Source organism: Aphelocoma coerulescens, chromosome 9 (genome assembly GCF_041296385.1).
Source record: "Aphelocoma coerulescens isolate FSJ_1873_10779 chromosome 9, UR_Acoe_1.0, whole genome shotgun sequence".
Classification (NCBI taxonomy): domain Eukaryota; kingdom Metazoa; phylum Chordata; class Aves; order Passeriformes; family Corvidae; genus Aphelocoma; species Aphelocoma coerulescens.
The window spans coordinates 1,321,141-1,347,777 of NC_091023.1; the positions used below are offsets into that span (position 1 = coordinate 1,321,141).

General features: G+C 40.9%; 1 protein-coding gene across 5 annotated transcripts in view; it reads left to right on the forward strand.

Moving 5' to 3' along the window:
* The window catches only part of STAG1 (STAG1 cohesin complex component), a 175,646-nt gene that overhangs the window by 14,114 nt on the left and 134,895 nt on the right, over positions 1-26,637 (forward strand). For 4 of the 5 annotated variants that reach the window (XM_069024276.1, XM_069024271.1, XM_069024274.1 and 1 more), the window contains one exon: positions 25,650-25,784. In XM_069024276.1, the coding sequence (XP_068880377.1) occupies positions 25,756-25,784 (29 nt within the window). In that variant the 5' untranslated portion in view covers positions 25,650-25,755. Of the gene's footprint in view, positions 1-18,818; positions 18,904-25,649; positions 25,785-26,637 lie in introns of all 5 variants that reach the window. The other variant, XM_069024272.1, reaches the window with a different exon arrangement.

A 26,637-nucleotide genomic window follows, 5' to 3' on the forward strand; every position in this document is an offset into this window, starting at 1 on the left:
ATTGTTTTCTCTTCCATTTCCATGTAATGGGGTTTAATTTGATCCAAGTCTTCATCAGTCTGGGAGTTTGCAAGCAGATTAGAAATTAAACTGTACGGTAGAGAACAAGCAATAATAAATATCCTTTTAAATGTTCATTTTTAAATAATAAAAAGAATTGTAAAACCTCTCCTGTTAAAAATGATACTTTGAAATGTGTTCTGGGTACCATTTTTCTAGTGAACTAAAATCTCATTATGTTTTCTTTTTTTCCCTTTGGCAATTAATCTCATAACTCATTCTCCCAGATCATTCTTCTGGTGTTTTAGTAAGCTCAGCAGCTACTCTAAACAATCTTTTTTCAAATGTGGCTGCCAAATTGTGTTTTCATGTCAGAGAAATATCTTCTGTCTGCAAAGAGCACACGGACATTCCTGTTACAGAAACATTAGCTGTTCCATCTCAGCTCACTGTGTTCAAGTACCAGTGCCCCCTCCTTTGAGGAGTAATTGAAAACTTGTGGAAGAGGCTTTTGTACCCATTGGTAAGGAGCTCATGAAACTTTTTGTAGCTTAAAAGACAAAATTTTCACAGCATTGCCCTAGGAATTCTGGAGAGATGTTTTTAGCTTCAGTGTGGGAAATTTTGCTGAAACTAATAGCTGTCTTATTTTGCATTCTGTTAATCTGCCCAGTCTGTCTGGAACTGCAAGACAGCTGTGTTGACTGTAGTTAATATGTGAATAAAACACAATATTCTTTATAATATCTGTACAGTATGTAAAATGAATAAAACGTGGAAGTGTTAAGAGTTCCCTGAATTCTGACTGCAAAGAAAGGTTCAAGGTTTGGGAGTGCTCAGGGCTGGGTTTCACTGGTGCTGTAGGTTCAGAGGGCTGGCACGGAAATGGGCTGGTCTTTAAAAGTGCAGTCCCCACAGGTTCTATTAGATGTGATGTTCAGGCTCTCTGTTGTCTCACATCTGCTCATGGTGCTCTGTCTGCAAGGTCACATCCTTCTTACAGTTCTGGTTTTGAATGGTACCTACAGAAATAAGAAGTTGTGGACAGGATTTGACTTCACCTTTTTTTTTAATTGAAGAATATAAGAGGAAAAAACCCACAGGCATAAAATCCTCAAACACATTCAAGGGTGGAGTTTTTGCCCCAGGTAGCGATTGGGAATTACCTGTGAATTCTCTGGGAGTTCTATATTCAGGACTTTCTGTACTTAGGAAGGATGTGTGATTTTCAGCATGTGTCTTTTAGGATGCTGAACGCTGGCTCTAAGTGCACAGTGAAGTCCAAGTTTCAGCCTGCAGGTAAGACAGGTGCCTTCCATAGGAAATGCACAAGTAATTCCCAGTGCTCCTGCAAAAGAGGAATAAGCCTAAAAGCATTAGTTTAAAAAGGTAGTCGGTTCCCTTTTCTCTCCTTGGCATTATTAAGACCAGAGCATTTTTGATACAGAAATGTAAAAATCAGTGCTGGGAATCTCACTAGACTTGCACAGCTTTTGGAGCTCCCACTGGTCTCGTGTTCCCTCTTCCAGCCAGGTGTGGGAAGGCCAGTTAGCAATCCTGCAGGGACCTGCTGCTTCCCAAGTGCCTGGGGCCTGGGATAGGCTGATAACGTGTTTTGCTATAGATTTTACAAATGCACTTTAAAGCAGCGTCTCCTGCTTGAAACCCATTATTTGGGAAGCAAAGTGTGACAGAGACAGGAGAACATGGTAATCACAGCAGAACAGGCCAGGCTGAGGTGAAGAATAAGAGGTGGGATTGCTCTTTTCTGTTGGTCATGGGCTGGAAATCAATTAGTGTTGGACTTGAAATATGTAATTAATGATGAAAAGATCCACTGGCAATTTGGAGTGTATTGAACATGAGCTGTGTAATGAAGTAGGAAGGTGAGCTCAACCACTTTAAATGGGAGAACCTGTCATATCTGTAATATTAAAAAGCTGTCTTAGTATTAGAAAACTGAAGTGTTAGAGTACTCAGTAATTTATAGTATTTAGCATTAAAAATCTGAACGAGCTAATTATGGCTATTAAAATGGCTGCATTAAAATTTGAACATTGAAAGTTTATAGAAGCTCTAAGCAGTAATTAAGGATGCTATTTTAATATATAAAATTTACTAAAGTTGAGCAAAGAAAAATCCTCATGCAGCTCACAAGGGCAAGTGTAGAAAGAAAAATCGGCTTTTAAATTCTTGTCTCTTACTGTTTAGTTGAATAACTAAGAAATATGGAGCTAGACTATCCTCTTCTCATACATAGTATAATTTGAGATATTCCCATGTCTTTTCTAAAATTGGAGAAGGTAGTCCTTTGCATGTTTATCTAATTTTATACTTCAGTTGATAGGGGATTAGAGGCTAGGTTGTGAATTTTTTGTCTACTCTGTATTTTCTGGGATTTTTCTATTTTAGAGCTTCTGAGATCACAGTTGAAATAAAAGCTATACTTGTATGCCTAATCAAGCAGCTTCCTCATTTTTAGCTGGCGAAATATTTTTGGCACCCTGTTCTCAATCTGACCTTGCTGGGCTACAGCTGCTGGGAGAATGGCAGCTCCCTGAAGAAATGGAGGAAAGCTCTGCTTTCAGCTGGCTCTGGATGACCCTTTTGGTGCTGGAACCTCCTCATGGAGCAGTCAGAGAAAATCCAGGTGAACTCCTCATCAACCTGCAGGCCTCTGGCTACCTGCAGTAGCCAAGAAGCACCTGGGAAAGGGGAGAAAGCTCTTTGGCAAGAAGTTGCAAAGTCTCAACAATTTCTTCAGAAGCTCAGCAGAGGCTTAATGGATTATCTGAATATTGAGTTGTCACCTGGAAAGGCATTTTTCCAAAAGAGGTTTACGTTACCTGTGTTCTTGAGCCATCCACCCTCTCCCCTTCCAGACAGGTAATGGTTCATCAGTGACACTGAGTTGGATTAAGTATGTTATTCAGTTAGACTGAGTAAGATTAAGTCAATACAACGGGGCCTTTCAGTTTGCCACCAGCTTCTTTTTTAACTGCTTTCCACTGGGGATAATCAGGATTTTTCCTTCTTACCAAGATGTGCCCCTTTCTGCTAAAATTTTTGTGGTGTTTCTTTAGCACATGCTTTTGCCATTCATAGTTTGGTGGGCCATGGCAGGTTCGAAGGTTCTGGCTAAATCCTTTGGGACAGGGGGACATGCACAGCTCGCTTTTAAACTGTGTTTATTGATGAGTAATCTTTGTTCATTGATACCTGTGTTTATTGATGAGTGATCTTTGATTAGTACCAGCATCATTGACTCCTAATGAACATCACTGCCTTTCTCTAGGAATACCAATGCAGGAGGATGTGTTGAATTCTAGCTGTTCTAACCTCTGTACGTCCCCTAAATGGAGTTTGAGCATGTCCAGTCACTCTTTTTGAAACCCAAAATAGGAGAATTATTATCTTGTGTGTCACTGAACAAATAATTCTGGAAACATTTTCATTTGCTCTTTTGCTCTAAGTTTTACACTCACTGCATTTTCCTTGGGAAGTATTTCTGAAAAATAAAGCTTTTAGTTGGCTTTTCCTCAAATCAGAAAGTGCTTGTTCTTGTTCCATCTAGCTGTTCAGGTGGATGGATATTACCTTGACCACTGGACTGAATTCCCCACAAAACAGTGGCAGGGCTCTGAGAGCACTCCTTTTGAGCACTGCTATTATGTGCTTTTCAGCACTTCTCTTAGCAGGACCCTGATCAATACAGTACTTAATAATTTCTCGGGTTCAACTCAGATTTAGAGAGGATGTCAGTATTAATGAGTTCAAATTATTCTCTGGAAGTGATCATGCTGTTAGTTCATTCAGCAGACAAAATCAACTTGACCTAGACCAGGAAGCTGCCTCTCATCCTAAACCCTTATCATAATTTATTAAACCCTCTGCATTCATTGATGTTGCCTGTTCGTACTACTGCTTTTCATATTATCAGAGAAAGCATTAACAGCTTCCTCTTCTCTGAGATTATGTTATGGTTTCTTAGAGGCCACGTATCAGTCTAAGGTTTTTGCTTGTATCACCTCCATTCCCTAATTCTTGAGCCTTTCTTTCCCTCACTAAAAAATAAATAAGTAAAAAGACCATCAACTCAGAAGGGCAAAATGCTGAGCATTAAATTGTGTGCTACTAAAGCTCTGGGATTAAGAGTTTTTAACTGCTGAATTCTGGAAGATTTTTGAAACAAACCTTGGAAGTAAGAAATGTGTATTAATTTGGAAACAGAGAAATCAATCCTTTAAAACAGTTCTGCAGTACACATTTAATTGTGTTTATTCCAAATGCTTTTAAGGTAGAAAAGAAGCTTAAAGATTTTTGGCAAATACGTGCTGCTTGGATAGAAACCCAAGAATTTCAACAGCTGTTTTCTGGAGAATGTCTTGGCTTTTCTTGTTCTTGATGATTTATATCTATGTGGGCAGTTTGATGTCACCTTTTGCAGATTTGTGGTTTTCAGTTTGGTTCTCTAAGGCAGTGTGGCTTTGCAAGTGTTTGTGTCTCTCCTGTCACTGCCAGGACAGTGGGACAGAGGAGAGGACAAGGGAAACAAGATCGGGGTACTTTAATATTGCTGATTTTTGGTCTTTTGAATAGGGTTCAGATTTTTTATGGTTCAACATAACATGTTATTTAAATGAATTAGAAGGATTGAGTTGCTGCGTGTCTCTTAGGAGCACAACCACTAATTTCAATTAAATTTGGAGGGCGTGGGAGGTATCCAAAAGAGAAATTCCTGCAGTTTTTGTGAAGGTAGACAACTGGCCAAAGTTACTCTCTTCACATCTCTTTCCCATCCCTCTTCTACACACTCTTCTAAATAAAAGCAAGAGTAGGATTTAAATTGTTGTTAGAAAATTCACACAGAGTTACAGAACCGTAATCCATGGAGAACCAAGCTTCATTGTTTCCACAGCTTGTGGAACTGCTGGAAATGACAAACAGAAGGAAAGAGTAAGTGTGCAGCAGTCTCAGCTGGCCAAACCCTACAAAGAGAGCTTTTATCAGTGTATCAGCATGGTAGCAAAGACTTCTGATTCTGTGGTTCCTGAAAACGGAAATAATGTTCTGGTTCTGGAAGAAAAATCTTTATCACAGTTTAAACTGGAGCAATTACATTCCCAGGAAAGGCAGCAGGAGGGACAGAAAAATGTGTTGTACCTTCTCAGAAGCCCCACAAAGCAGCTGATCAGATTTAGGACCTCGCTTGATGGCTCGTGATGTGTTCTTGCAAATTCATTATTTTTAAAGTGGGATTGTGCCTGACTCTTCCAAAGCCACATAATCCATTTACTGCACTGACAGAGAGAAATCTGTGTACCAATCACTGTTAGGTGAGATGCTCTCTGGGTGAGGAGGTAGTTCCACTGTTTGCTGCTTTTGCACTCCTTGTTTCTCTGGTTGGGAAGGGCAGAGGGCTCGGTGCACTCAGCCACTCACCCTCGGGCAGCCCAGATGCAGAACGGGAATGCACATTGATCATAAGAGGGAATATGGTTTTATTCTACTTTATGCATCTTGTATAAATTGTTATGGATTAGTATTTTACTTCTAATCTAAGAAGCAGTTTATTTGTATTAATTACATTTTGAAATTTGACAGCTAGTTGGGAGCAATGATCCATTTACTGGGGAAAAATTCAGCTCGTCTGAGGTTTTAGGTTAAATTTGACACCTTCAAATCTGACTCTTCAGTGCAAACTGAGTTTTATGCAGTGCTGATGGCAAATGGGAAATTATTTCTAATTACCTAATAAATATAACCCTAGACAGTTTAAAAACAGAAAGGAAACCCAGCCTTTAAATAAAAGGAAATCCTGGTGATTCCTACAGCCTTATTAGAAGTGTCTTGAAGAATTAAAATGTGGAAATTACCTTAATGATGAGCAGAGTATTGGAAAAAAGCCAGGCAGGATTCATTTAAACCATCAATTTTTCATGTTAGTGCTAATGTATTAATTTAGTAAGAAATTATTATGTTCATGGGATCCTGGTAGCAAAGCTGGCATTATTGTGGCCTTTCCACTTCCATCTGAAGAAAAAGTGGGAGCCAAAAGACCACATGAATTTTCAGTGATAAGTGTCAGAGTTCCAGTGTTTAATTACAATGGCAAATTATGCAGAAAACGGCAGTGGGGTTTTGTAAAACATCTTGTTTATGTGAAGGCCAAAGCTGTGTCTCCTCCTAACAGTGAGACAGCAGCAGTGTACAGGATAAAACATAAAAGGTACATCTTTGGGATCAGAAGAACCCCAGAAGTGCTGGACCTAAAGGTTTTGTAGTCAGCAAATTATTTGTGGGGGGTGTTCTGGGAGGTAGGTAAGAACACAGTTAAACAGTGAACTCAGAACTCACTGTGGGCTGCTGCTGGAAGGCATATCCAGCTTCCCTCCACCCTTCTGCCCTGGTTTGCCACACTTTGTACTTTTGCCAACATAGTCTGCAGCACTTAACTTTTCAGAGGACTGTGTTCTAAAATTGTGAATGTTTTATTTTTCAACTGGAAATGTTTCTTAGAAGAGGAGGCCTGGGAAAAGATATGAAGTGTCTGAGCCCCAAGTAGAGAAGTACATATTTAGAGCAGGTTTGCTGGTGCACTCGACCTTGGTGACAGGAATGTAAAGGGGGGCACAGACTCAAGAGCAAGCAAGGGTTGGGACAGAACAGGATGGAACCTTCATTTGGGTCAGTGAAGGAAAAGAAGCAGAGAGGGAAGGTGGTCCCTGACAGGGAGGTGTCCCAGCTCTGGCTGAATCCGCAGTCCTTGAGCCGCAGTCATGGAAGGAGGAGGAGAGGAAACTGCTTGAGTCACATTCCGCATGATCAGGGTTCTCACACTGGGTCTGTGGGAGAAACCAGCCTCCTGAAAATGCAAAGGAGAAGCAGGAAAGCTGGTTCCAGCACAGCCTGGTTGTGTGGATGGAGAGGTGGGGATGGCCATGGCATTGTGACTGCTGAGGAGCCACTGCTCTGTGAGCTTCACCTGGTGCCTCAAGATACCAAGGTGGATGTCAAGACAAGTAGGGATTTTGTCCTGAATAAAGGGAAAGGTCCAGAGGGGAGAGGTAGATTTGGAAAGACATGAGAGCAACTGTAGTACTGAATGTAGGTGGTAGTGAAAGCTGACCTACATTGTTTATTCCCAGAGGGGTTTGTTGGGGTGGGATATAACTATGTTTTTGAGTAAGAAAGACCCCCACATATATACATATAATATTAGGGAATGAAACGTATCACCTAAAAAGATAATACTGATGCAAAATCTGATGTGTGTAAATACAAGCAGTTGGGAAGGTCTGGATGTTGGGAGTGTTCTGGGGGGTATGGCTACACACTTGCATTTTTCTTGGGACTGGGCTTGTGGCCTCAGTAGAAGTACAGGTCTTTACATGTGTTTCTTCTGCCCCACATGGTGTTTTTATCATTGTAGATGTGTTTAAAAAAATGAGCCAGAAAATGGCACCACTTTTTAAATAACTTGGAAGATTAGGGTATCTTGCCTTTCTCAATTATTTAAAAGTTTGATTCATGAAACTGCAATCACCCAAATTCTGGATTTAAAAAATAAAAGTTAATTACACTTTAAGGGTCCTGTTCTAAAACCTGGAGAGCAGTGTCTGTTGGTATCTCACTGGAAAGATTAAGAGAAACTGCACTGTCATATTTAAACAATATTTTTTAACTAGCCCTCTGCCTCATGACTGCTGCCAGCTGTCCACAGGTTGGAGGAAAAAAGTTCTTCCATCTTCATGTGAAAAAGGAGATTTTAAGGCAGTGCTTTTCTTGCTGTTCAGAGACTTTTCAGAGTGTTCCATAAACTAGAAATGAAACACTGGTTGGTTGTGCCTCTGCCTGCTTTGCTCCTGTGAGCTGTCAGCCAGATGCAGTGCGATAGAATTGCCCCTGTACCCCTGGCTCTGGGCCTCGTTGCCTTGAGGAGATCTGTATCTCACAGCTCTCTCACACAATATATTTTATATATGTATAAGAATCAGACTTTCAAAGGTGGTCTTTGTTATCCAAGCTAAAAGGATTGGTTGTGATTCAGTTTTTAGAAAATCCTCCCTGCGAAGTCCAGGGCAAGTGGAAAGTCCCTATGGGAATTGTTGCACACACATAACCAGGCTGAGGTTCTTGGTGGAGCTCACTCAGACTGAGCTGCTCACTGAGGTCATGCAGAAGTTTGGGCAGGATTTCTGTCCTGGTTTAACCCCATCCAGCCACTTGCTTGTTCCCCCACCAGCAGGATCGGAGAGAGAAACGGAAGGGTAAAAGCTGGACGACTTGTGGGTTGAGAGGAGGACAGTTTAACAGGGAAAGCAAAAGCTGCACACACAAGCAAAGGAAGCCAAGGAATTCATTCAGCTTTCCCACAGGCAGGCAGGTGTTCAGCACCTCCAGGAGAGCAGGGCTCCAGTACAGGTAACCATGGGAAGACAAATGCCATCACTCGAAATGTCCCCCCTTCCTCCCTCTTCCCCATCGCTTTATGTACTGTGTGTGATGTCATGAGGTCTGGAATATCCCTTGGGTTGGTTTGGGTCACCTGTGTCTCCTCCCAACCTCCCAGGCACCCCTAGCCCCTCCCTGGTGTTGCCATAGGAGGGGCAGGAAAGGCCTTGGCTCTGTGTGAGCTCAGCAAGAACAGAACCATCTTGCTATTATCAACCTGTGTTCAGCACAAAACCTAACACAGCCCCACACCAGCCCTTGTGAAATTACCCCAGCTGAAACCAGCACGGTATTATCTTACTTTATTTTCTGATACCCAGAGTGTTTTCCAGAAGGATTTCAGCTGCCATCAATACCAGTATATTGTCAAAGGCTGGGTGCTGTGAGAGCTTGATGTTTATCTCAAACAAGAGAATATAACAGGAAAGCGGTTTTTGTCTTTGTCATGTGAGAGAATGATTTGAACTGGATTTAGAGGATGTGAGAAAGGAAATTGAAACACTTTTCAAGGTCACATTGGAACTCAGAAGCTCTGTAGGCTCTCTCACTGTGTCATTGACGCAGACAGCCCTTGGTGATCCAGGGTTTCGGCAAAGCTCATGGATCAGCCTTTATGTTCTGTACAGAGAATATTGTGCAATTAACAGTGCAGGGAGCTTCCAGTGGTCAGAGGGAAAGTCCATGGACAGCACATGTGCCATAGCTGAGATGGGCAAAGAACTGGAACTTGGGACATGCACTTGACTGAAAATCACCTGCTGGTGTAAGGCAGGGCTGTGAGAGGAAACAACAGCTGCTGTGGGTGGTACTGGAGTACTCTCAAGTTTCTAATTGTGCTAGTTGAATTTTCTTGAAGTTTTCTCTCTGAGAATAACTAATTGTCATTTTAGATGTTTCGTTCTTTCCTGTGCTTATGCTTTGTATCTAATCACCAAAAACAGGTGGACACCTGCATCCAGAGAAAGGGACAGTGGCACAGGCTTAGTCTGATGGCTAATTAGAAATAACATGACCACAGGATTTCATTAGGTCTACTGAGGCTGACAGTGGATACTCATTTTTTTGTTTACTCAATGTATTTTAAAATCCATTGTTTCTTATTAGAGATTTCACCCAAAACATATAACAGAAACGTAAATTAAATTGTTTTCTGTATGTTCCTGTAGATCATTTTACAGCTAAGCTGCATTTGCTTAAATTAGACACTTAACGATATTTACAAGTGATTTCCCCCTTTAAGACCAAAGCGAAGTTTTTTCATACTTCATGAATTTTGTGCACTTAAACAGGAATATGAGAGTTACATCTTGGTGCTAGATATGTGTCATTTGTTTGTTTTTTTTTCCATTGGTAATGACTCTAAGCCTGCACTGGGTTTCCCAGTACTTCCTTTTGTGGACAAAAATCCTCTGTGTTTATTTGTTAATTTTTTTTTGGAGTATGTGGTGTGTTCCTGTGAGCCATGGTTATTAATTGACAGATGAGTTACACTATGATGGCACTTAAAATGCACAACGTGTATTTCTGAAAGCAGTCGTTGCTATAGCAACTTTCTAGTAGGTCACTGGCAGTGTTGTGTGAGTGTGTGTGTATGATTTGGCTGTTAATGCAGACTAATACTGATAGAAAAATGAGAAATGGGAGAGTCAGAAAGAAGGTAGCCCTTCCCCCCTCCCTGTCCTCTCCCCTCAAAACAGCATAAGAGAATTTTGCAGAGAAAATGCTTACTTAGGGTATCGCATGTATTGGCAAGAAACTGGCTATCATCTGCTGTAATTAGATGCTTTCTTTCTATTTATGCAAAGATTATTAAAAAACCTCCAAGTGGCCTTAATCTGACTCTGCTTTTTCTTCGACATCTTCAGAGTTTGGTTAGGAAAGGAATCCATACTCACTTGATCCAAAAGTCATGCGTTGTATTTATTGAGCATTAACACCTATTTTTGAAGTCCATCTGTAGTATACACTGGAATTTTGAGAAATTGGGGGGGTTTCCCTCATGTGTAAGATCTTTCAGCAAGGTACAATGCATTTCTGTAGCAATTTAGGTCTCCTGGTCCTGTTCTCCCCTGGTTGTTCCCGTCTCTCCCTAGTCCTGGTCCTGTGCTCATGCAAACGAGGGATGAGCCAGCCCAGGGAGCTGATCCAAATACAAACAACTGGACAAGAGTTTTTAAAATTGCTAGAGAATTTCCTGGATGGTACAAATGGGCAGAAAGCCACGTGCCAGTACAGCCATAGGAGGGCAGAGCCACGGTGCCTGATGTTCAGGGCAGTGCACATGGATGGTGGTGACTGGCATTCCCAGACATTCATTCAGATGTTACTTCCCACTGACTCTGCTTTTGGTTTTGCTCTGAAACTTAGTTAAGAGTGTTGTGCAGAGGACTCTATCCCAAATTCTTAGCATTTTTAGTTTTCTCTGAAATAGTTCTCTAATAGTGTCTCCAGGGTTTTTCTTTATTTTTTTTTTCTGCTCTTATTAGAGAGCATTCATATATCTCTTGTGAAGTGATCAACCTATAGATAGGCCATTATTTTGAGTCTTGAATTTCTATTAAGATAATAGAAAATGAATGACTTAGGGGAGCACATTCTAGATTGTGATAAATGAAAATATCATGTCACATGTAGGAAGTGTTCTGTGATACTTTAATAGATTTTTCTCAAGTTATAGTGTCGGGTGTTTAATGTGGACTTTGTTTTGTGTTGCCTCTTTTGTTCTGCAAAAGCCATGAAGAAGCTGTGCTGCATTTGCAATTGAATCAATATGGTAGAATTGCTGTGCCCCTGGATGGGAGCAGGGAGGAGGGATCCTGTTAGGGAAGGCAGGAGGACTGGATCTGCTTGCTCCCTTCTCTTCTTTTCCAGTGTCCCCTGTGTCTCCATTCACTGATTTGTTGGGAGTATCCAAGCTGCTGTAGAAAAAAAGGAGTAGGAACGTTGGTCAGGAGCAGGAGGAAAGAGCAGGGACTGCATTTTAGACAACACAACCCATCAGATTGGTTGAACCATTGTATGAAGCCTCATCCCAAAACCCTATTGAAAAAGAAAATATCTATTCCATGTTGGTTTGTTGTTGGTTTTTTTATTACTATTCTCTTGATATGTAGTCATGTTGTCTGTGTTTTGAGAACTTGATTTGTGAAGTGCTAAGTGTTGATGTAACGCCTGGGAAAAAAAACTTCCTTGATACTTTTGAAGTATTCAAATGACTGCTGAATGCTTTATTAAATATACTTGTATATACTATGTGCTCTGGAAAAGCTTGCTCTAACTTTGCCTCAAGGGTGAAGGCAATGCTAATAGATTAATGTTTACATTTATTTGAATAATTTTTAGGGAAATGGAGGTAGGACCAGGTACAAGAAAAATGAAAACTTGTGTCTTTCTTGTATTTTCTGTAAGGATTGTTCCTAGAGGAAACGTTCCCTTAGTTAACTCCTGGGGTTACAATTTTTAGCTAGAATTTGCTCTTGAGAATCTCATGGGAGTTGAGAATCTGCTTTAAGGAAATGCTTCAAAATATTCTCACTCTTGCTCTTACAGCCTGACAGTTTCAAATATCAGTTACTGGATGTATTTTCATTTTATGTAACTGTGTAAGATACTGAAAATCCTCTGCCTTGGCTTTCCGAAGGGCTAAAGAAAGTATTTGCAAATCTTCAATGTTTAAAGCTGCGTGGTCTGTTCTCTTCTCTGCAAAAACAAAGGCCAAGGAGTCTTACATGGGGAAATATCCTCTTGTGTGGATCGGCTGCTGGAATTTCCCCCCTCACTGGAGAGCCTCAGCTTCTCTTTTCCGGAGCTTTTGTTAAGTTTCACTCAGTTTTACCAGCAGTGCTGAGAGAACTGTGCTTTTTCTATTTCCACTGTCTTATATTTGATGGTAGAAGATGATTCTCTTCTCTTCTAGGCATGAGGTTTTTCTTTTCTCACCTGTTAATTTTGCTTTTTTTCTTAGTCTGTCATTGCCAGAGAAGAGATTAGTAAGGCTCTGTGTGTGTGTAAGCAGAAGGTTGGTGCTGTTGGAGACCATCACTGTAGCTTAGCAGAGAATTCTGTGAGTAGCAGTTCTTAAGTTCCAGATGTTGAAGACTGTGCTCTGAACACTGACCTTAACTTCACCACTCCATCCTGAATGGAGCTTTGACCTTGCACAGACACAAACCAGGCAGATGCCTCTAAACCTCCAGCACATTTCTAAACAAGTTTTGGTTGTATCAGGACAGCCTCAGGATCCCACGTTTTTCCTGTTCTTGGGTCCCTTGGAGATGTTGATTTTTGGCTCTTGATTTAGTCTGTTAGCCTGCTATCTGTGAGGCAGCTCACTGCAGCTACTCTGCATTTCTTCTGGTGATTAATCCTTGGATTCTTTCCTCAATTCACAGTCAAGGTCAGCTGTCTTTGGGGATCAGGTGGGGAAGAGGTTTGGTACCTTATTTATTTCCCATGGGAGGGTAATGGCTTTAGGTTGCTGGCAAAGCCCATGTTCCAGTTTTCCAGTACCACAGGGTTTCTTCTCTGTTTGGGTATCTTTAGAAAAATAAAGCACTCTGGCAGTTCATGCTGGAACTGTTGATAGCTTCATTACCAACATCATGGAGCAGCCTTCATCTGATGGCAGCCTTTCCAAGGGAGGCAAGATCCATTCTTCTGTCTCAAATTTTTAAGTGGCTAAGCTTTAGCTAAGCTATTTCATTAGACTGAAAACTGCTGCATTAGTCCAATGAATTGTTTTAGTAAATATTTCCCAGATCAAAAAATTCTTCCTTGTCTAGGGGGAAGGACTGCTGTCAATGTTACTGGGAGAAATATTTTTGGCTAGGCTTTAAAGTTGGGAGCACAAAAATGAATGATGCTCGCTCAGACACTGTCACACTAATTCTGGTTTTGTCATCTGCTTGTTTAAGTAACTCTTCAGAAATAAAAAAAGGTGTTCCTGTATTTCTGTAAGCAATGCAAGAGTTATAAAAGAAATCGTCAGTGCAGTTTAGAGTATCCACGTAAATTAGTGATGACTTTGAAGTTTGAGCTGTCACTATGCCTTCAAGGTAAAGTATTTCTATTGAGTCAGGAGGGAAAACACTCAAAGGGCATCGAGGAAGAAGGTGGGAAATCAGTTGTTGTGTGGTCAGTGGAGTTAGCAAAGCACGTTTTGGTGATCCTGCTCTGTGCTGCACTGTGGTAAATCCACAGTTCACCTGTGTCCTTGTGTTCTACACCTCTGTTACAGCATCACCTCAGCACCTTCCCTGGGCTGGGCAGGGCACGTGGGCTCTGAGCTGTGTGTCTGATTGCAGGACAAAACTGTGTGTCAGATAGCAGGACAAAACTGTGTCTGATAAACAGGCAAATCCGTGTGCCTGATGGCAGGACAAATCTGTGTCTGATAAACAGGACAAATCTGTGTGTCTGATGGCAGGACAAAACTGTGTCTGATAGCAGGACAAATCTGTGTCTGATAAGCAGGACAAAAGCAGCTCTGTAGATCCTGGCCCCCGCCTCTGCCCGTGCCAGAGCACTGGGCTCAGCCAGTGCCTCCGTTCAAAAATCCCCTTTTGAGGTACCTGTCCTTCTGTCAGGCCTCTTGGTGTTTGGCAGCATGGCCAGAAATTGTCAGGAGATGGAAGGCAAACAGCCTGGTTGGATGTGAAGTCCTTAAGAAAGGAAACTGAATCAGCTTCTTGTCCAGGTCATGCACTGGTTTCTGTGTTCTTGCCTCGCCTCCTTGTGTTTCTCATAACGCTTGTTTGGTTTGTCAGTTTGTCCAGTTTGGAACTGGTCTCTCAACTGGTTCCACACAGTGTGATAATTGTCTTCCATCTGTACACTCATCATTCCTGTACCTGGAAAAATGAAAAAGCAATGGAAGAGATATTGAGGGTTTTTTCAAACATTTTTTCCCTGAGAAAGTTTCCCTTTTAATGGGTTTATTGTGCTGCACAAGACATTTTTAAATAGCAAAGAGCAAGCAGTTTCACCCCTTACCTGGTCTTCCTAGGGTTTTTGACTAACCAAAATTAATTTCTGAATGATAAAAGCTTTTCTTCAGGATTATTTACTGAGGTAAAATAAATCTTTTTCCCAGGTGCTAATTTGTCTTTTCCCTTTTGATATTTGCTTTTTGGACTATTGCAGAACTGTTGCCAGTTGTACATAGTACTTGATAGTAACTTAGTTCCTATTTCTTATTATTTCGTTGATTTCTTGTGATTTCAGTGTTGGGGAGGTCATTAGGAAATGCTGGTGGGTAGCCATCCCTATTTTAGCTTATATTTTATTTCTTAAGTCCTTGGGTTCTTTTTTTTCCTCTCATGTCTCAGTCTCAATCAGGAAAGGCTTGTAGGTACAGGTAATGTATTTTTTAGGTCGGTTGACATTGCTGTAACAAATTAGACAGGCTCCTGGATCACACTGCTTTAGACTGAAATAAAACCATGATCCCTCAAGCTCAGTACATGTAGAAAGCAATTAATTGCTGTGAGCTCTGCTGAGGTGTGGGGAGGCATTGCCTGTGGGGCAGAGAGATAAGTTATAGGGATGGAGGAAACTAACATGGGATAAAGCCACTTTCCCTATGAGTCAATTATTTAAAATGATTGTAAATCTTTATTTTCCAGCTGTGCACCTTCCTAAGTGTTTTGGATCAGGAGTGAGAACTTAGGAGTGGAATGGTTTTGTTCTGGGAAGTGTTCTGCTGGCAAGTCATCATTTCCTTGTTTGCTGCTCGTCCTGTTGCTGTTCACCTGTGTAGTTTAGGGGAAGCCATGGGGCTTTGGGGAATTGTGTTAGCCTGTGGATTTAGGTTTGAATTTTGATTGCAGTATGAGGTCACCTGGGAAACATCCTTGCAAGGCTTTTTATTTCTAGCTCCAGCATGGCTGTGTGTGTCCAGCGAAAAAATGTGCTTTTCCTCATGACTTTGTTGTGGTGGTCAGATTGTTTTAAGACAGATGAGAAGAAAGTTTTTAATGTATGCTTTTGCAGTGAAGGATTTGACTGTATAGCTGCTGCAGGTGAAAAGCTGTGCCCTGTGTACTAACAGAGGATGTCCTGTGGTGAGGTTTGTTGGGCGGTGTTGGTAGGTTTTTGTGTGAGGGAGTCTTTGGGAAGGTTCTCTTGGCTCAGTGCAGGTGCTGAGCACTCACTGCACACGCCCAGGCTCCTGGGGCACTGCCTCTGCTCTATGGTGTGTTTGAGTTTCACCTTGTTGGCTTCCTGACAGGAGCCTGTGTTGGCCTGGTGGACAGGAAACCAGTCTCAGTGCAGGCTTTGGGAACAGTCTGATAGAGGTGTTTGTTTGGTGTCACACCTTGGATGGCTTTGAAGGTGTATGAGTTTTCAGAGGAAAAATACATGTCATCTGGATGTTTCAGAAGAAGGGGAGGCTTGGTTGTACAGTACTGGAGGCTTGCAGTGTCAGGTTAGGAGGGATTGGAGCTATTTAGCAGCATGTGGACTCTGGAGTTATTGTTCTTGTAAGTTCTTGAGGCGAAATGTGGTCAATGGGAAACTTTGTGTGTGTGTGTGGTAGCATTGATGGTTTGATGGAGGGATGATTTAAATTGTGTAGGTTATAGATGCAGTGTAGTTTGTCTTGTAACCAGCTCACCGAGTGCTGAAGAGGGGAATACTCTAATGTGTTCTGATGGGTTTTTTTCCATCTGGTCTCCTTGGATTAAGGACCTGCACAGCCTCTTGGTCTTGGGGAACACACAAAAAAGTTCCTGGTGGAAGAGAATAGTGTTGATTCATTTACTGGGAGGAGAATCTGAAGCAAATTTTAATGAAGAAGAACCAAGACAGGGTTGCCTGCTTGTTTTGCTGATTGTCAGGGTTCTTTGGTGTCTGGGATGTGGTGGGATTTCCCTGCAAGGCTGCAAGTTGTGGATTGGTTCAGAAGAGGGATTGTTGTGGCACAAGATGTAGGTGGAGGGTGTCTGGTTTGATATCAGGTTGAATTTTATCAATAAGTTGTTGGGGTTGGGAAGTTGAGTTTGATTCTGTAGTTTTTATATCTGTATCTATAATGACCTTTTATTGATAGCTTAATCTTTTTATGGTCTACCTCTACTCCTTTGTTTGGCTCTTGTTCAGTTTTCACAAACTCTTTCTAGGAGCTTTTCAGGTGTTTATAATTTAGGTTCTCTGGCTAGTGGGTATGGGAAGGATATGGAAATTACTCCCTCTCCATTGTACATCCATATGTTCTGTCAATAGCCCCACAGAATGTCAAGAATCAAGAGTCAAAAAATCTGTGCTACCACGACCTCTTTGGAGAAGTCTCTTTTATGCTAAAGCAAATGGGATTTTTTAGAAAACCACTTACAGAGTTACTTGGGCTAAAAATAATTAACAATGGAAGAAGAACAACTTTCTTCTATTTCTTGTTGAAATTTATTCCTGCTTTAATGAAAAGCATCAGTGGAACTCGTGTCCTCTTAATGCTAGTAAAAATGGTTACTAAAAGCAAGGGTATTTAGACTGCTTCACTGCAGAGAGATAGCATTATGCTCCTTATAAAATGCTTATTGGATATTTACTAATCCCCTTTTTAAATGCAACATCACTTCTGAGGAGCTCGAAACATGAAGTATTGAATAATTTAAAAATATCCACATGCCCTCATGTACACAAAAAGATGATATTTGAGTGAATAAGGAGCTGTAGTGGAACAGATGCCAATTAGCTGCATCAGGTTGAGGGTTAAGCTGAGCCTCCAAGCTGTTGTTAGACAGGCACTAGTACAGGAATCCATGGGGTTTTGTCATTAGGGCATTGCTGAATTCCCTGGACTCAGAAAAACTGGTACTCCAGGATCTTCCAGTTCCTGAACTGATAGCATTGAAAGACTTAGTCTAAAACTTTGTAAGGCTTATGTCTGGAGGAGATGGGGATACTGAAGAGAGGCTTTCAGTGCCTCAGTCACTCTGAGGTAATGCCCAGAAATCTTTGCTGTTTGAGGGACTTAGATCGGGATATCTTTGCAAGGCTGTGGATCTTGACAGGTCTGGCAACAAATGAAGTGATGGAGCTGCTCCTGCAAGCTCAGGGATGTGGCTTCCTGAAGGATCAGTTCTCAGAGGTGGGAATGCTTTAACAAAGTCCTCAGCGCGGCCTCCTTCCTTTGAAGAACCATTATGCCTTTGTGTTCTTTTGAGGAGAGTATTAAAGTATTTACCTATCAGCAAATTGGTGGAATATTACACATTAGAGTCATCCTGCATTTTCTTCTGCTTGGTACATGCAAGTCTCTATATGAACCATTAAATATCCCTTCTGTTAGCAGCTGAGTTAGTATTTTAGTGACCTTATTTTCATCTGACCTTCGTGCACTTCCCCCATAAGTTCAAATGAGTACCAGAATCAGTCATTTCCCAGAGTTTTTAATTTATATGTGACTTCAAAATGCATGTTTTCTTTTATAATCTGGAAAAAATGTTCTGCAGTTCCTTTTGGCTTTTCTCCTCAGAGTCCCCCATATGAGGAGAAAAGAAAAGACAAAGAGAACAAAAACTTGAACCATTCTGAGAGTTTTTTCCTTTATTCCAGCATTCTGCATGTCAGGCTTTGCTTCCTTTTTGTGAAAATTGGTTTTATTGTTGGCAATTTTCCAGATGCAATGAATAATGGAACACCAGATGTCCACTGCTGAGAAAAATTACAGATGAGTAAACACTTTTCTGAGGTAGCATAAAAATCTATTAACGGTGCTTCTGGTGTGCCTGCAGACAGTGTGAGCTCCTGGCCTGCTGTGCTTTGTGCTGCACAGAGATGAATATCCAAAGCCTCTGCAGCCCTCTACACGCCTGGCTCTGCCAGGGATTCCTCTAGATGTGGATTATTTTCTAGGAATGAGCACTCACTACAGTGCTTGAGTGCGAATTCAGTCACTGGATTTAGTTTTAATTATTGTCACACATGGGTTTGATTGAGGGTAAAAGTCCCAGAAACATTTAAAAGAGATGGGGGTAAGAAAGGGTATGGAGAGTTGGCCTAATCCCCAGCCTTTCCCCTCCAGCAGGCACAGTTCTGGTTGTGCTGTGTTTTCAGACCCAAAGCAGGCTGTGTCCCAAAAGCCTTGTCTGGTTTTTCCCAGCTGTTTCAATCTCCTCTGAATAAGCTTTCACCACAGACTTTGCCTGTTGTACCTGACAAACATGACCCATCTACTTGGGAAAAGCAAAAGTATTCAGTGGCGGGTAATCCACATTTGATTGAGCAAACTATTGGAGAGCTTCACTAGTCCTTACCTGGTTTGTATGTGTTTCACCTGAATTTTCCTTGCTGCAGTAAAACCCATTGCTTGTGTGTTCTCACTGGGAAAGACTCTTTATTCTCCCTCTCCATTGCCTTTGCAGCAGTTTTACACATGGGAAAAGAAGTCATCCTCCTTCAGTCTGGTCTGTGTCCAGCTGTACTCTCCTGTTGCTGTCCTGTGCACAGGTGTGTTGGAGCCTCCTGGAACACTGGCTTGGCCCACTAAAATCAGCTGTGCAAAACCTCAAAAAGCTTTAGGCCATTTCAGTGAGCTGAGTGAGCATCAGCTAAGCAGGATGGTCCTTTTTGGGGGAAGCATTTAATTACCTTGATAACTTTAATTGTCTTGATAACTCACGCTGTCCCTTTCATTCTTCAGTCTTTTGCAAGTTTTTATTGACTGCTCAGTCTTCTGTTTGGAGGATGACTCCGCAGTTTCTACAATAAGCAAAATCTCTCTCAACTTAAAATTTCTTCCATGGGCTTTTTTTATGATTGTCAATGCTCTTGCATCATCTTAAAAAGACAATTGAGATTATCTTCTCAAGACTCCTCTAAGTTTTGGAAATACGATTGCAGAGAAGCAGAAGGCTTCAGGGGTCCATTGTTTCATTCTCACAGCTTGAGGACAGTAGAAGTAACTTTGTAGAGCCCTTTCTCTTTGTGTATTTTATGTTCAGAGCAGGTAGGCATGAGGCTGGTCAATAGCTGATGTTATCCTAATGGAGAGATGGGAAGGAGCCAGTTGTTAGTTTAGACCTTAATCATCCAGATACTGGACTTAACATTAGAACTCAGTGCCTTAACTCTTAGTCTTGTGCAATCAGCCCATAATTATTTGCCTTATGAGTGACGGAGTGCCCGTAGCCCCTGGTGATCTCAGTCACAGTTGTGAATGCTCAGTGCTGCAGAAAATCAGGTCAAGTGTCTCACAGAGTGTCCACAGAGGAAGGAGCAGTTATGTCTGAAGAGTCTGTAAGAATAACAAAGGGAAAGCAAGCTTGTTTACATATGCTCAGTCCATCAAATTTACATTTATTTAAAAAAAATTAGAATTACAAATTGAAATGTTGAGCATTTCTGTTGTTGAGCAAGCCAGATCTACAGGCAATTGTTTTCATGAAGCATTGATTAGTATTTTTAGTATTAGCCATCCTAGGCATTAGAAGAAAGCAGTATATGATAATATATTTAAAAGCTGTTGGACTAAACACCGGAGACCAAACTGAATTGTCTTGAGTGCTGTGTGACATATAAATTAACTATGCTCTTATAGCCATGGTTAAAAGATTGTACCAGCTTTCCTGTGTGATTTTGGTGTCAGTGCCTTGGCACTGACCTGCGCAGTACAGGAATTAGCTGCTACCTTCTGGAAATGGTAGCAGAATATACAGAAAAACTGATTGGTTTTGGCAGTTCACACATTTTTAGAGAGAGAAAACTAAGTATAGAAATGTGGTAGTGTGACTCGGAGGTTTTTGTCACGTAAGGATTTTATTCCCAGCTTGGAAGAAGTGGTTTGTGTAGCCTTTCAGTGCAAGGTCTTGCGTTGGGACTGTCAAAGAGCACAGAATAATATTGCATGCTACGATGTGACACTTCAGATGATTTTTCTGACTAACTGGGCAGCACCTGTCTAGGCTAAAAGCATTTGGTGAGAGGAAGCAGCAACAGCTGTTTTGCCTGTAGAATCAGTTCTGTGTGTTGGTGCAACTGAGGAGACACCTGCAATTGAAGGCAATTTAAATGGACAGCTAGGCTTGCCACGAGATAGTTCTTGATCCCACAGGTATGGGTAAAATGTCTGGTGATACCTGTAAAGAACAGAAGAAAAGAAAGAAACTTTAGTCAATGGTAATAAACATCTGCTAAATATTCCACTTTTGTGTACAGTCTCGCTGTGTGGTTTTTGGCCGTACATTTCATTGAACTTCACGTGATTCCTGTGTGTCCAGTGCTCCAGCCTGCCCACGTTCCTCTGCACGGCAGCACAAACATCTGGTGTGTCAAACAGCTCTCCCAGGGTTTGGGGTTTGACACTGACATGCCTTTGCAGACTGGGAACTGGAGGTTTTACTGGAGTGGATAACAAGAACAGCAGAGACATGCTAGAGGGGGATGTGGGCTACTACTAATAATATATCCAGGATGATTTTGATGGGTGTAGGAAGTGAAGCATTGCCATGCTGTGCTAGCCTAGTTGTTGCTGGTATTTCTGCCTTCTGTCATGGTTTGACTGGATTAGGAATGCTGCAGACCACATAGAGAGCTTGCTATGCACCATAAGTAGTGAGGAACTCACTAGTGCTCAGTGATAATTTTTCTATACTTGGACTTTCAATTTTGCTTTAAGTACTTACTATAATGTGATAAAGTGAAATATATATTGTGTACAGAACTTCAATGAAATTACTTTAAAGGTGGGCTGAATGAGCATTATGCATTGTTTGGCCTTAAATGATGCTCTGTGCTTTCAAAATCAGAGCTGGGAGTGGTGATCTAATTTGGCTTTCGATCAAGTGGCTGTAGGGTCAACATGAGTAATTTGTTTCAAGTTCCAAACCTGTAGCAGAAATAAAGCTTATGCTTATAGATATATTTAATTGAGAGCAAACAAAAACTCCTCAGTGATGCAGAACACATCACGGCATTTGGTAAATTTGTTACCAGGTTAGTTCCCAATGATTGTTTTTCTATCTCAGCAGGATTTAGAATTCACATTTGAAGTTTCTAGATACTATTTTCACTTTGCAGATGAGTAGCTGGGCAGGAAGGGCTTCTGTGGTGTGCCCAAGGCCGTGGATAAAGCAGTGAAGGCTTGAATTGATCTGCCTGCATCTGATCCTCTCTTCTCTCTCACCCCCTTGATGGAAGCTCTGCCTGGGTGTGCAGTGCAGGATTGTTGTTTGTGCTGATGCCTTTTCCTAGTGGTCAGATGTGGGTTTGGGGCAAGAATATTGAGGGGACAAATGTTGTCTCAGAACTATGAAAAACTAGAGTTTTCTGTGTCTTGTTTTCTGGTGCTGTGCAGGGGCATGGCACACCATCAGGTACTCCAGCAGGGAGCACCGAGGGAGAGAGCAGAGTCCTTAGAAATGGGAAATGAAGGAAGGGGGTAAAGGCATTACCAGTTAATTGTAGAAGACTTTGTTTCATTTGTGTGAGCTGTTGTTTGAATATATTTTGCACTTGGATGGGATAAGATGCCTTGGTCAACAAGGAAAGGATGCTGTATTAGAAGTCTGTTACCTTTTGTTTTGGGTATCTTCTAGGCAATGGAATTAATAATGTAGTAACTTCTAGATTTAGTCGTTGGTTTTCTTTGTTATTTGTTTAAGTTTGGGGTTCAACTTTATAAAGTGTAGGTACCTAGTCCATAATAGAGTTAATTGAACTTGATTTAGTTTTGTTGGTGTCAGAGAGTTGCTTGGAAGGACTCCATCAGGGTGTTGTCAGTCTTTCAATTTGTTTGGTTTTTGGCTAAAATGGGTAGATTACTTCAGCACCAGAGAGGCAAACAGCCTAAAGACTGCAAAAAATGTGGGTAGCTTTGTGTATTAGTAAAAACAACAGGAAATATTGATGGAATGTGTGTATTGGATTCATTGTTGTAAAATCCTAGAGCCTTTCTAAAACTGAGCTCATTATGATATACTCATTGAAGAAAAACTGTAATAAACCAAGTAGTCTACTAGAAAATACATTTTTTACAGAGGCAGTTTTATATAATGGTCATTATGTCTGCCCTGATTATTGTGCATGCTTGGAAAACAGGCAAAAAGGGAAACATATACTTGTTTACCATTGGATGTTTGAACTAAATGGTGTCTTCTACTGTCTGCTTTATATTCCTCTGTAGGTAATTTTAACCAGACCAGCATAAATTTATGTAGTCCTAAAATACAGAGGTGTGGGTTCAAGAAGCTGCAAGGGTACAAAAGATCATTATAATTGGGATTGAATGAAAACATCAGACTTTTTTTTCTAAACTAGAAAAGAAGCAGTTGACTGCATGTTAAGGGACTATACTGTGTTTTTTATAGTTAAAATATCCCCAAATGCCAAAGTATGAAGTACTTCTCCCCCTGTTCTCTTCTCCAGGACAGGTGACAAAATGGTTATGTGTCTCAAGCTTTCAGGATTTTTTTATCAATGACTTTTTTCTCAGGCTGAAGGAGAGAAAGAGGGACAGTTTGATTTTCCTGGTTATGAGACCATCATCTTTCAGACACAGATATTTCTTCTATTAAAACCAGAAAAACACAAAGGTTCATATTTGTGTAGTCCATAAGGATCAATGAATTTTCCAGTTGTCAAACCATTCTTGTATTTTGTCACGCATTGGCTTTATTAATACAAGAGTGTAGAAGGGCAACTTTGTTGTCTTCTGATGGTCCAGTCTGAACTTTACCACAGAGGGGTGGGTTTTTGCAGCCCTGTTTTGCAGTTTGCTGTTTAGCATAAGGACAAGGAGAAAACACCACAGGCCTTTGCAGTTCCCTGGTGTCAGGTTGTCTGCCCTTAGCACCATGGGTCCAGCTGCCTTGTCCTCTCTTCTGCTTCTGGCTCTTTATACCCTTCACTCCATACTTCTAAATCAGGGTTTTGCTTTTCAAATAAGCTATCTCTGAGCAAGTATCCTTTTCCTTGTGTGTGAGAGCACCTTCCTAGAGCAGTTGAATGCTGCTGATTACTACATCTGGGCATGCAGAGCCAACAGTTGGGAACGGTGATTAGGTTAAAAAGGAAAATTAAAAAAAGAAATCCCACATTGCAGTTGTGCAGGATGCCTTAAATGTCTGTGGAAGGTACCTCACATGGAGCACACATAAATTTTCTTGAACTACTTTAGGAAGCTTTTCTGAAAAGTAAGATTGCCACGAATCCTGCTGGAAGTGGATAATCTGAAGATCTAAGATGGATAGGTTTCCTTTGAGGTCCAGCTAGCAGAAGCACACGTGTGTGTGTGGCTGTTGTCCACAGGGACAGCGTGAGGAACCACACAGAATCCAAGTCCAGGATAAAATGGGATTGTTTAATTAATTACAGACTTGTTTATATAGCTTTGTTCACAAGAATGGTATAACATCATTGGGTGCTTGACTATCCACCTCCCAGAGTGATTGGCTGAACGGTATAACACCCATTTCCAAAATACTTTTCCCAGTGTAGAAAACAAGACACAAACAGCTTGCACCTGCAGTATAGGTTACAAAACAGCAAACTGTTTTCCCATCTAGTTTGTGTGAGAAAGGAGACTTTCACAAGAGGCTGTAAAAACTGGAAAAATTTCTCTGCCAGCTTTTTTAGCATCCATAAGTGTGTGCTTGTGTGGGAACAAAAAAATACTTCTTTCTTCAGTCTTGTTCCAGTTGTAGTGAACTTCTCCATTTCAGAGATCTGGACATTGCCTTTATTTTTTCATATAGGAAGTCAACTCAGAACTTAATTCAGTCTCATGCTGTGTTTGTTTATGATAAATTCTTACCAGTGTCTGAAGTGGTTGCTTTACGTTGTCAACTGGAGCCCTGTTAGGAGCAATCACATCCTTTGAAACACAGTAATGAGCAGTGTCTCTAATGAAGAAATGCTTATGGAAATAGCACAAACAGCATATATGACATTTTTGTTCAAGGAGAGCTCAGACTAACTTCTGTCTCGTAGTGAAACTGGAGAGCTTTTACACCAGCCTGGTGTATTGGCCCCTTTAAACCAGTAATGCTAGAGTGATGCTTTTAGCTCCAAACAAACGTTTTGTTTGTTGACATGTGTTTTGCAACAAAGTGGCTTGCTAATTATATGGTATAAAAAAATGTAAATTTCATGATGAGGCACTGTAAGTAAAACTGTTGGTAGCTCAAAGTAGTAAGTACTGGAAGAACTAGTTGTATGCAACTGTGAGTCTAATTGGAGCTGTAATATGAAGAGGCAAAAAAGTCTGTTCATTCTGTACAGTTTGGTAAATAAACACTGGTGTATGTGTACGAGGGTGGAAATTATACTTTATATGCTGTACTGTTTTGTTTAGAAGGATACAGTTTCATTTAGATCCTCCATTTGATGCAGGTCACATTACCTCTTCCTGGCTGGATTTTCTTCCTGCCTTGTGCAAAGCTACTAGAGCACAGGAAAAAAATGCCCATCAAGAGGAAATTAAGTATTTAAATAAAAGAGTTTGAACATATCCCATGTTTTAAAAACACACAGTTAAATCCTTGATATTCATTGCCCTTGCCTGAACTGCAGTGCTCCATGCAGCTCTTCATAATACCCCAGGACCTGTAAAAGAGGAGACTGGAACAAATCTGTTTAGTTTCTCCAGAACTTGCATTTTCTGGAAGAATAGGATGGCAGTTCTGTATTTTATTCCAGTGAAGATTATTGAATCTGTCACACTGTGCCATTATTTAATGGTAAAGTCACATCTGCTGCCATTAGTTAACTCCTTGGTTAGTCTTTTGGGTAGAGAAATGTTACTAGTGGATGTAGTGACACCACAGATGCAGTCTACTTTATTATTTAAACTTATAACTTTAGTTTCATCAAGTTAAAATACCTTCTGCTGTAATTAGACACTTGCACAGGTTCTGATTATTCTGTGAAATTCAGTCACACAAAGCTGTGAGCCAGAGGGTCTGGTTGAATAGGTGTAGTGCCATTTGAACACACATATATGGTGGTAAACAAATATGGGAAGTAATGCAGAACATTTATTTTTAAATTTTTATTTAATTGCACAAAGTTGCCTAAACAGAAATGTTGAATCTGAATGCAAGAATATGATGAAGCTGTTTCAGGGTCATCCATTCTAAATTTCTTGTGGTTTAATAGTGATGCTACTTCAAAATTGACCTTTATTGTTGACAGCATGTTTTATTCAATGTATTACTATTTTGGAGTCACATCTAACAATTTTTTTCTCTCTCTTACAGACTGGACTTTGACATTCATTTCATGAAAGAGGTTTCCAAGTAGTTGTCTTATAATAACTTTGAGAAGAAGTTCTATGTAGCTCTTACTTTCAAGAGTGCTGCAAAAATGATTACTTCAGATTTGCCAGTACTACAGTGAGTATATGCTTCTCTCTACATTTGAAATCTTCGCTTTTATAAAGGTTGAAGTAAACAGAGAGGTGATTGTGAGGATAAAGCACGAGCTTGGGAGAAGTGCATGTTAGTGTGACTGTTCCAGGCCTCCTGTGTTTTCATATGCTGAGAAACTGTGTAAAAAAAGCTGCAAAACACTTAATCTAAAAAATATTTCTTTCCAGGTATAGAGATTTAACTTTGCCATGAAAAGCAAAACAATGTCTTTAATGCTTGAGGGAGATTTCAGCAGCATGTATTGGTTTTGGTCATAATTGACCATATTGTGTATTCCAGTTGTGTACTGTCTCACACTATATTGTGTATTCCAGTTGTGTACTTTCTTACAATGAGCTGAATTTATTGTGCAAAAAGCCTTTGCCTACTGCAGTTGAAGACAGCAAGTGGCATGGATATGTTTTGGTCCTGCTAGGAAATAGGAGTGGCTAATGCACATGGGAACATGAGTTTGCTTGGACAAAGTGAGCTACTGGGAAGAACAGAGTGGAAGTCTGTAGTAGGAGGAACTGGAGAGTAAATCAAGTAGAGTTAAAAAGGAATTTTAGAGATAGGAACCTGCTCCCCTCTTCACAGGGCAGGGAGAGAGCACAAAGTGAAGAAGCTCATGCAGCGAGTTAATGACAGAGAAATAACAACAGACCAAATAGGCTTGGCTTGGAGAAAATTAATTTACTGCTAATTAAAAAAGATTTGGATGATGGTGAGAAACAAAGACAAAACCCACCAGGTGTTCCTTCTCCCCCTGCCCTTACCTCAGTTCACCTTCAACCTTTCGTCCCACCCCATCCCCTCATGCCCCCAGCATGGGTGCCCG